The following is an 11,669-nucleotide window of genomic DNA, read 5'->3' as shown; positions in this document are numbered from 1 at the left end:
GAGATTAAAGATTTAAAGTTCTTATTGTCATGTGCACAGTAACTTTACTGTCCACAACGCTGTGCTTTATAACTATTCTGTGACATAGACTATTACTCATATACAGACAACAGTACCAAGCCTCCCATAAAGACAAACTACACAGCGCATGACACACAACTGACGCACACTGGCAGCCAACCATAAAGTGCAAATTTGTTATCACAATTAAAAGATGCTCAACAACAATTGTTACAGTATGGTTGTAAATACAGTATAGGTCTAAACATGTTAAATAACGTGTCTTACCTAGTGCAGAAGAAAACGCCGCAAAGTAAATGACCATTTGGTGTTGGCTCTGCTGTGGCCCACCTGGCTAATTGGCCTAATGGCGGCACCGGTGCTCGGTGTGCTGTGGAGTTAGCTGGGCTTGCTATTCCAGAGCTGGTCCCGGGTGTTTCCTGGTCCGAATCACACGAAGGCCCAGGCGGCTCTTGTTTAACTACTGTAGTTGAAGAAGTACGTTTTAAAAATCGCCGAATATACATTTTTGATAGGACCTAATAAATGAGTAATAAATACATTCCTTTTGTTTTATTGAAATATTTAAAATATTAATACATTTGATAAAATAAATATTTGTATTGACCATATAATAGACTCAATGTCGTGACGTATTTCAACCAATGGGGAGGTAGTTCCCCACTGCCGCCCCCCCCCAAACTCCGCCTCTGACTACTAAATCACATTCTTGATCAAATTCTGGATCATCAAAAGCTCCGTGAAGTCGTACAGCCCAACCAAAGTGCTGATTTCTTTTTTCCTTTTACTTTACGAACCCGAACCTGGACCTCTCTCCTGGCACACGCGCGTCAGCTGTTTATCGAGCTCAAACACCTCCTTTTACCCGAGGCGCTGCTGGCGGGCAATACAAGAATAATGGGTTCCTACAAATCACCTATGGTGCACAGAGAGAAGAGGAGCGGGGCCATCAGACAGGACCCTAACCTCCCCCCCTCCCCTAGCCCCCAGCCCAGAGCAGAAGCTTGGCGCAATTACTTCCACATGTAGCCAAAGAACAGTGTCCTTGTTCTCTAAACAAAAGATCTCAACCACCGTTTTAATCTTCTCTGGGTTCTTTAAATGTCTTCTGTCTTTGAATGAATCGATTTTTATCTGGAGTTTGAGTAAGTCAGTATTGTTGACTATACTGTAAGCTCATTTCCCTTTTTTCAAAGAAAACTTTACTCACCCAAAATAATATATTTATTTTTACACAAGGTCAATACTTGATACCTCTCATGTATTTGTGTTCTCGTGTTTATTCAGTAGAGACAGAATTCCTATATTTTCAGGACATTTCTACAAACACAATCAGATTGAAGAACAGATTTACCCTTGGACCAACACAGTGGTCAACACCTCATAAATATGGTCAGTTAACAATTCCAAATGTGAATACACAGTACATGTAGACACATCGGTCTAACTCATTTATAAGGTTACATTGTGCAATTTATCCTTTCATTTCAAATGAATCATAATTTACCACTATTTACCACTAATTAATTTTTTTAATGTATTTTTCTTTTTTTAAATTGTAATTTGAGTTTGAGACTCCTGCTATAGAGGAGACTTGGGATAAATGTCTTGTACATGTGTGCTATCATATTTGGTCAGTAAAGGACATTCTGATTCTGAATGCACGTGTGAAAAAGTGTTTCATACTGTATACAGTATGTATGTTTGAGTGAATGAATAGATGTGAACAGGCAACACTGTGAAATGTCACATATAGAGCAGTAGCAACAACCCATTTATATGGATTGTTGGTGCTCTTTGGAGCCAACTTATGTTCTCTTATAGGTAAACATTATTGGATATTTAAATATTAGGATCATGTGTTTACATCACGATAATATGCTGCGTTGCCAGTTCCATGTCCTCGCTGTTGTTGTGTTTCTTTAATTCTTTCCGTTGTCCACCAGAGGGCTTTGAAATCCAAATACGCTACACTGAATTTTGCATTCCATGCAATCCATTTCACCAAGCCTGACTACTGGTCCTCTTCTGAGACATTACCATAAGAAGACAGTGGAGTCGTCTTCATGTTAGTAGAATGTCTTCCATACGTCATACATACATAGATTTGTTGTAACGAGCGGCCCTTGAAATGTTTCTTTTGGATTTCTATCGTCTTAGTAAAGTTTAAAACTACAAACAAGACACGCGCAGTCGGTGATGTATTTCGGTTTATGAGTCCAGATAAAACAAAACTTTACTAAGGAACATGGACACTCTAGTACGTCACCAGAAAATTAAGTTTAATTTCGTTTCAATTTGCAGCTTAAAAGTTCACTCTTTATGACGAGTTACACAATAAGCAGCCTGACCTGTCCATATATAGAGGACGAATATGATTAATACCACGCATTCCAGATATAAATGCCATGTTTGCATCTGGTTTTTATACAGTATCATTATTGTTTGAATTACTTTACCGGAGGACCCGCGCCTCCGGGCCGCGGTCCCCAATGGAGCTGTCCAGCGTGCTGAAACTATTCCCTACGGCCAAGTGGCAGTGTCCGGTTTTCAGCCAAGTCACCGAAAGGGAACACCCAAATAATGCTTCAAAGCTTTATTCACCTCTGTGTTTTGTGTTATAAATATAATTTTTAAATTATGGAGGGCAGAAATTCACTTTTTGTAAACGTTCTCCAACCTAACTGTACTGTTAAAATAAATTATTATAATTTATGTGCGGTTGACCTCATATGTGTGTGTGTGTGTGTGTGTGTGCCATATCTGTTACATATAACTTAGTTAGGTAAAAAAAAAATTCTTACGCACTTAAGGCCAAATAGACACCTGTGGGTGGAGAAGGAAGAGACATAATAGAAAAAATACCTCACGTGCCTCAACCTTGTTTTAGCTTTTCTAAATGTCAGACATCTGACTTTCATCAAAATGATATGGAAAAAATAAAAGAGTATCTTTGATACTCGTTTTCTTCATTTTTGGAAGAACTGTTGTTTTATCAAAACATATTAAAACCAGATAAGATAACTGGGATTTTCTTTCTGTAACAGAGAGTATGACATGAATAAAGGTGCACGATCATATGTTTAATACATTTAAACAAAACAAATAAAAGCAACTTGTCTCCTCTAGGACTCTTCAGTGTCAGATATTATTAGATCACAAAGGTGAGCCAGATGTATTCAGGATAAGTGGTGCACCTTTAATTGATAAATACGGTTGACATCTCTTCAGGGAAAGACAGCACTGCTCTCCTCTTTTGGTCCTTCAGCTTCTTGTAGTCTCTGTCTCTCCCCATGAGACTGCAGCTGCAGCCGGCTGAAAAGCCCTCTTATTAATTGTCTATTGCCATGCTTAATGGTCTGATTTTCAATAGTGACCAAGGCCTAACGTTTTTGGAGTGAACCCTTTATACTCTGAATAAGTTGGTAAAAAAAGCCTTTTCTTTGATAAGTGCATTCAGCTCTCGTTATACTGAGCATTATTTCAGGTGTTTTGTTTATAGCCAATAGGCGGTGAACTGAACAAACTGATCTGTCCTCTGCAGCTTTATGTGTTTTTTTCTTCAACACTGATTACGTCATCTGAGCCTAGAAAAGAGAAAAAAGACTGGGACATGAGGAAGGAGGGGCGGGGGGTGAAAACTGCGTTTTATTATGTTGTGAACTGCTTTTAATGTGGCATTGGTCTTACACCTGCAGGAGAAGTCTAATTCGATTAATAGGAACTTTAGTACATATTCATTACGTTTCTTTCCCCAATAATATATGATCAGCAGCGGGGTGTGAAAGGGATCATTTATCCCTGCATTGAATGGATCGGTGTGGGACTAAGACTTCACCTGCTTCCCCTCTCCGTCAGCCATGAATCCCAAACTCTGACGGACACGAGTTAAATTGGCCGTCGTCTAATTTTCATTGGCCCCTCCTACGTAATCCCTGCTTAGAATCCTTCCATTGGAGCTTGCCCCCTTTAATTCAACATAAGTTGAAAGGTTCAAATAGTGCCTAATGAAACAGTGACTAAATCGTACTTTTTCCCTCAGAGGAACCCTGTAGCTGTCTCTCAATGCTCTCTGAGCGCACAGCCGTCGGGGGTCTGGGGCTAAATGCGTGTCCCAAGCCAGGACAATCTAACCTGTCAAAGCCTTTGCCCACGTCTATATATCCTTCTTCTATAGTTTCACGCAATAGAAGCATAATCAACCGACGTGGGACCAAAAACGCAATTAAACTCGCTTTGGACAACAAAAATCTTTTCAAAAGAGACCATTAATGGACCATTGGCTGCTCCCCAGGGGCGTTATCGAACACGTTTGTGGCCAGAACTGGGGGGAGATTACACCTACACTTTTATGGACGAACTCTGTCATGGTAGAAGCAAACCGTGTGGATAAGTTTGAAGGGATTTAAATATTTAGAAAACTTTAAGCAAAACATTATTTAATATGTATAGTTAACATAATAATAATAATAATATTAATAATAATAATAGTTATACAATTAGAACTACTTTTTGACAGAGTAAGTGTTCAATCACTCTTTATCAACTCGTTATGTTATGTATGTGTTATATATATCTTTGTAATATTATAAAATATTTTGAATCGTATTAATAAGCACATATGCACTTGATCCTTCTTATGAATGACAATGCGCCATTAATGAATATTGGCATGTTCGATTGATCGATTAAGAATGTTTTCTCTAATTTTAGGTTAAATTATAAATATCTACAGCACATTTTATATGTTGCATTGAACGCAGTTAATCAAGATATCGACAAGTTTGTGGACAACGTTGACTGTTTATTACAATAAATACACATATACATAGGCAAATAAAGCGTACTTGTTCCAGAGACAGAGAACACGGATACTTCCTCGGAGAAAAGTACCGGTAATATAAATACGGGGCAGTTTAGTGGAGCACACCTAGTGCGGCTGAGTGGAGGGTAAACATATACATCCGTCTGTCACTGTGGAAATACTCAGCTCTCCAGACATTTGAGGAACACATATACACAATATTACATTTAGTAAACAGGAGATGTCTGGAAGGACTTTTTCAACAGTCCCTGCGTGAGTTCTCGGTGTTATCGTGAACCATGGTCAGTACAGGTACACATCACTTGGGAACTGAGTTTAGTTCAAAGTCTTAAATGCTTGACGTCTCTTTTTCCTCCGTGGCAGACGCCGGGGACAGAGACTCCTCGTCCTCCGATCTGGAGTAGTCTGTGTGGCCGCCTGTGCACTTGCAGCCGCTGTGTGCGCTCCTCTGGGTCGCTTTGCCCTCCTTCTTGTGCTTCACCCTGCGGTTTTGAAACCAGATTTTCACCTGTTTTTCCGACAGGTTTAAATACGTGGCGATTTCGATCCTCCTGAGCCTCGAAAGATACATGTTCGCCGAGAACTCTCTCTCCAGTTCCAAGAGTTGTGTGCTGGTAAACGCCGTGCGCATCCTTTTTCCATTTTGCATGTGACTGCTCTCAGAGGCGCCTTGGATGGGCACACACATACACACACACAAAAAGGTCAAATAAATATATACATATATAATAATTATATCTAAATATGTAGAAGAAGTAAAAAAATATATACAAGTTACATAAAAACCCGTAAATATTTGTGCGTAAAAGTGGAGTGTTGGTACAATTTATATGGAAAGTGAGAATCATGTTCTGAGCTGTGAGTCGTGTTTATCAGGTGCTTACCAATAGAAAGACAGTGGTATCTCCTGGGGTCTGTGACGCTGAAGGTGGGCGTGCAAACAGGTGTGTGTCCCGGGTGTGCCAGAGCTGGAGACTGCTGATGCGCAATTCTGTCACAGTACTGCGCCTCTGCTCCTGCGAACTGAGTCTTCAGCAAAGGGATGCCGCTGCGGGACGAGTGGATGTGGGACGTAACGCAGAGTGGACAAACGCAGAAAGTCCCAGTTTTCCTGGACGGGCACACGGGAGCGGTGACCGTCATGATGCTCGGCGAGTGCATGCTGATGGGAATGAGGAAGTCCTGTGCCGGGTGTTCAGTTGGTCCCGGTCTCACAGTGTCCTTGATTATTAAAGAATCGACGTAAAATGACCTCGACATGGCTGCGTATGGCTGATAAAGGAATGTTCCGTGCTCGGTGTGATGGCCGTTTCTCATCTGAACCCCTCGGGATCTCCAAAGGTTCTTATGTTTGATGGTTTAACAAAAGGGACCCCGAGGAGGGTTGGCCCTGCAGCGTCACCCACGTGCGCACCCGGCGGTAAGAGTTTGTGTTGTCAGAGACCAAAACCACGTGACGTCTCCCAAGGCCCCCCAGCCTTAACCTCGATAATTCTATAATAGAACACATCTATCAGATCTATCTATTTATCTATCTGTTATTTTTTTAAACATTATGTACTTACTTCTTCTTTTCCTTTCGGCTTTGTTGGCTTTTTTTTCCAGGGGTTGCCACAGCATTATTATTATTAAACATTATGTACTTACTACATATTATATATTTAATTTATAAGAAATATTCACACAACTACTGCTATAGAGGAAGGTCAAAGGTCAGTCTGAATTTTTATAATTTTTACTTGTGATGTTCTCGTTCACATATGCAATCCCTCTAAAGATACTAACCATGGACAAAATATTGCAAGAAATCCTGAAACAAAATTATGGCAGAGCAAGGAGGGAAACAGAAGGAATTAATTTTATACTCTTATCAAAGAGCGTGGCTGTGAAACTGTGTTCTCTGTAAAAGTCGTACAAAGTAAACTTGACATTTAAATGATTCATTTCTGAGTCACTTGATAAAAAAGATGTCTGCCTATGTTTGTGTCCGATGGTGCAGTAAAGCGGCCGTGTTTATCTTCAGTCAGAGAAGGACTCACTGATGGCTGCAGTTATTTAACGGTGATTATGGTTCAATTAGAAAGTGTTTATAAAGGCGACTCTGTGCGGGGCTAAACAGGCAGCTATTTCAGAAATGCGTTAATCCCTCATCTTGTGACGACAATTAGCCAGTTTGATCCCCTGGCGGGTCACTGGTAGGTTTAGCTTCTGCTTTTATCTGCCAGGAAACGCATCGGACCCCGAGACAGAGGTGAGTCTGCTGCGGGGTTTACGGTGCAGACGGTCGGTTTTTGCTTTGACCTCAGTGAAACCACAACTAAGTCGGACTTTTTGTGCAGCCATCACCTTACCTATAGTTCATAGTCTGTGAATTAACCCTACAAATTGGCAAGGCTTTGATAAACAATCAGGAGCGAGAGAAAGGAGAACCATATCTGTCAGCAAAGACAGTAATTGCTATAATAACACCAAGCCTCAGTTTTTACACACAGAAGTGCAGTGGACCTGTGGTACAGACAGTGAGCTGGAGTGAGCCAGTCATGTGGAATGATGCGGGGCGTGCGCCTCATCACACCGAGCAAACTCCGATATTATTTTTTCCCCTTAATTCTTCTTCGATAAAAATCCATTGTCTATTAGGTAATCCTACAAATGAGATCCTTTATGAGGCTATAATGAGGCCTAATTGCCAGGACTAGTGGAGCCACGTGGAAAGATTTAGGAAGCACTAAGCTCTCGGGCACTGGGTACAGACTGTTACCTAGTCATTACTTTCATAATTCAGGGAGAAAATTAGTCCATTTAAGGGAAAAATCCTTTGATTCCATTTATTCTGCTCCAGGTGACTGAGCTGAGGTTTTTTTTTTTATCTGCTTCTGTTAAGAAGCTGGTGTGACCTAACAGTAAAAAAAATATTATAGGGCCAAACTCCTTATCTACTCTCCTTTCCTTTTCTTTCGCCTCCTTATTTTCCTTATTGTAAAAAACCACAAGCTTTAACATTTAAAACTGTTTTGTGGTGAAAAAATAGTAGGAGTAAAATACATCCCAATTTGATTTCACATTTGTTTTATTTTCACATAGCATCACCTATTCAGATTTTTTTAAAATTAATTAATGATTTAATTAAAAAATCATTACACACACTGAGCTGAAATATATATATATATACATATATATGTATATATATATATATTTCAGCTCAGTGTGTGTAATGATTTTTTAATTAAATCATTAATTAATTTTAAAAAAATCTGAATAGGTGATGCTATGTGAAAATATGAGTGTAACATCTTAATGACCTTCCGGAGTTCTCCATCACTAGTTGGCAGCTAGTAGTTGTTATGGAGGACAGAAACAATGTTAAAGAACTAATTGTGCTGTTGACTGCTTGACCTTTGTAGAATATTCCTCATCTTCCTCATCTCATATCTTATATATAAAATACACAGTAGTTTTAACTTCATTCAAAATGTTTAATCCCATTATACATCCACAAACAGTTTTAGTTTGAATAATGGCTTAATGAATAAATAGATAAAATCAATATTTTTGGTTTTAGAAATTCACAGAATTTACAAATAGCTGAAAGTGGCTAAAGTATATTATAATCTATATGTGTGTGTGCGTGTTTGTGTGTGTGTGTGTGTTTTCTGCTCCTCCCAGTAGTAAAAGTACACAAACTTGTTAAAGTGGACCACTAAAGTTTCCCCCTCTCATTCAGGGCACATCCCATGCCATATTAGACCGTGAAGAAGTCCATTAATGTTTTGTTGAACAAGCGTCATTAACTTGTATCAACGCCTTTTTACAAACCTGGCATTGTTGTGCCGGGCCAGTCTGCGGCCCATCTTGGCCAATACAGTGGATGATTTGCCCCTTTATTAGTTACCAGGCAACAGATCCTGAATACCAAAACTCAAAGGAAACACTCGGCTCCTCCGTATAGATCTTAGTGGTGATGGGAGAAAATGAACAATGATCCTGAGAACAACATCCAGCCACGCAATGACTTTTCATTAACAATTATCTGCTTGATGTGAATAGCAGCTGCAGTGGCTGCTCTCCATTGCAAGTTTGCAGAGAAAAGGGAGTGTGTGTGTGTGTGTGTGATCGTGCGTTTGTGAGTGCGCGTGTGTGTACGTGTGTGCGCCAACAGCAAGTTTAGGGGGCTCACGCTCTCCATGAATGTGGGATCTAATTTATATCTTGGTGAATAATTAGATTTCTATGCAAAAATGAGTTAGAAATAATTACATCTTAAAACAGCGTGACACCTAAGGCTGAAAAACAAAAGAAAGCAGCACTCTTTAATGTCCCTCACAGGGGGTCCAGGAGAGTTTTTTTTCCTTCTTTTTGTTGTTAACAATCAATGAGCTATTTTAAGTTGTAGTGCACGATAGGCTATGAAATGAATGTATATTCCTGAAAATAATCTGTGTCTATGAGTTGGAAAAGACAACGCTGTTAAAGAGCGCCGGCGCTCAGTGCCATAGAAAAGTAAAGTGACGGCTTCAGTGGACGAAGAGGCCGGAGGACAAAACAAGTGAGGGTCCTGTCGATGGCCTATAGAGACGTCCTACACCAGGCTTCCTCTAATTAGGGAGATGCTTCTCAGTCTCAGACCAGACACTCCAGACTGAAGTGTGCCTGCACCACTGAGTGTCTGGATGTCCACACTCCTTGTAGGGTGTGTGTGTGTGTGTGTGTGTGTATGGTTCACACAATTAACAAATGAGATAAACCAAACTGATAGTCATGTAGAGTACGGTCAATTTCCCAGAAAAATGTTTTTATTAAAGTGAATTGTTCTAATCTGCCTCCTCGGCTGTTTCCAAAAGACTAAGCAGAAGCTGTTACAGCAGCAGCAGCAGCAGCAGCAGCAGCAGCAGCGGCAGCACTGAACACTCCTTATTTCAATCTTATCTTGCTTGACTTGTCAAATCTGAATTTTGTTCCTTGTCAGAACATCAGGACGTTCCATCGTTAGTCCCGTCGTGCTGTGTGACCACAGTATATAAAATGTAAGGACTCATTATTCTTCCCATCACTTTCTAAAAAAAGAAATCAACACCAATCATCTGAATTTAGGACCATGTCTTTCACAGTCCACAGCAGTCCTGAACGCATTTTGCGATTTCAAATTAGCTGTAGCAGTAAGCAGCGGCTAATCACCTCTCTCTGTAAACACAGGTTTCTCGCCCCTCCTCTCCTCAGAGCCACACAGCTCCTGACTTTCCCTGCAACCCAAATTAGGAAGTGTTTCAAAAGTGAATGACGGGAGTCCGCCCTGGTTACTCCGACCAGTCTCAATCTAATAGGAGGTGATATTGTACCCTCTTTTTCTCCCAGTTTGAAAGGGGAAATCCCAGGGATTGAGATTGTGTGCTGAAGCGGAAGCAGGCTGGAATGTGTGTCCGGGCTGTGTCTTTTGTCACTGTCCACAGCCTGAATAGACATAGACTGTAATCTCTCTGTCCTCTGTTTGTCAGACTGTCAAGATGCAAACAAATGAGGGATTTCATCCCAGTGGTTTTGCACCTTTTACTTCTATCACCTTATCTCCAGGTGTATCATCCAATCAGCTATTAGAGCGAATGGGATTTTAGATTTTAGATCAACATTTTAGTAGTGTATCCTTTTCAGGGAAAAACAGCTCATGTTTTCTTTTAAAATAAAACCATCTAAAATGTTCTTAATATTAAAATTATATTTTAATATATTATATTTAAAGTGATATTAAATTTTATATTTTATTATATTTTGATATATTATATTTAAAGTGATATTAAATAGTCTTAAATAGAAAATACACTGAATCACTGAACATGATCACACATTCATTAATTGATTAACCAGCAGCTGTGATGCAGCGCTAACCTCACCACAACGTGGTTTGTGTGTCTGGAGGTGGCCCGATGCTGAGCTGCTTTTTCACTGGACCTGAAGTAAACCAGGAGTTTATATTCCAGTGGTAAGCGTTGCGTACTTTACACTTTGAATAAGTGCTATTGCTTCACATTGTTTGCATTTCCAAGTGCATCTTTTTCAGTGCGTCCAGAGAGTGGAGGTCAGGGCCAAGAGCTCCCGTCTGCATCTTCCCAGCTCTGTTCTGGGCAGATAAATGGAGAAAGTGTTTGTGAGCTGTCTGCGCTTTGTGTTTGCTCAGAGTCACAACTTTGTATGGGGTCGAGGGGGTGTGGTGGAGGGGGGGGGGGGGCACTGGGATGTGTATGCAGACTACATCGCCTGGCTTCACCCCGTCCACTCCCCCCCACCTCCCCTTTTTACTCTGTGTCCTCTCACCTGCCTGCTGCAGTAAATCATAGACCCATCAAGTGAAGCGTGTTGATGGGCCTGCAGGTGCAAGAGCTTTGCTGCACCTGCCGTGTGTGTGAGTGTGTAATGGGTCTTTGTGTGTTCGTGTGTTTTAACATCTTCTGTCTTTTTTACATATATATATATATATATATATCAGCTGACCAGAAAGTCTGTGATTAGAGATAAGGTGTTTTCTGTGTGTGCGTCTGAGGGTGTGTGTATGTGCGCGCGTACGGTGGTAGTACTAGTGGCGGGCACAGACATAGAGGTAGTTGGGTGTCAAACAGGAGGTCTGCAGATGCCTGTCCGGCTGAGAGTTAGAAGGTCCCTCCCTTTGACAGAGTATCCATTCAGAGTCAATGAGCTGGGTCAAAGCCTGCACGTCAGGCTGCAGCTCGGCCTAACACTGGGGCGGTCCAAGAGGTCAGTCTTATTCACATGGTGCTGTCATGCAAATGAACCCACCCACACTTAAACAACTCTTGGAATTTTTATGCCTGCT

At 40.7% G+C, this 11,669-nt stretch overlaps 1 protein-coding gene across 1 annotated transcript; it reads right to left on the bottom strand.

Annotated features, from left to right (window-relative positions):
* Positions 1-4,815: 4,815 nt before the first annotated feature.
* On the bottom strand, positions 4,816-6,365 carry gsx2 (GS homeobox 2). Its single transcript, XM_008307198.3, has 2 exons — positions 5,731-6,365; positions 4,816-5,515 (listed from the first exon to the last, which is right to left on the bottom strand). The coding sequence occupies exons 1-2, from the start codon at positions 6,161-6,163 to the stop codon at positions 5,175-5,177; spliced, it is 774 nt and encodes a 257-aa protein (XP_008305420.2). The 5' UTR covers positions 6,164-6,365; the 3' UTR covers positions 4,816-5,174.
* Positions 6,366-11,669: the final 5,304 nt, after the last annotated feature.

The sequence above is a fragment of the Cynoglossus semilaevis genome, chromosome 2 (assembly GCF_000523025.1).
Source record: "Cynoglossus semilaevis isolate Cse_v1.0 chromosome 2, Cse_v1.0, whole genome shotgun sequence".
NCBI classification, from domain to species: Eukaryota; Metazoa; Chordata; class Actinopteri; order Pleuronectiformes; family Cynoglossidae; genus Cynoglossus; species Cynoglossus semilaevis.
The sequence above is the reverse complement of the archived record's forward strand: the minus strand, read 5'-3'. Positions and strand labels throughout refer to the sequence as shown.

Excerpts from the sequence above, each read along its gene's own strand:
- gsx2 (XM_008307198.3), bottom strand. The coding sequence starts at position 6,163 with ATGAGAAACGGCCATCACACCGAGCACGGAACATTCCTTTATCAGCCA. Across the intron at positions 5,516-5,730 it reads ATACCACTGTCTTTCTATTG|GCGCCTCTGAGAGCAGTCAC; the intron begins GTAAGCACCTGA and ends TGCCCATCCAAG.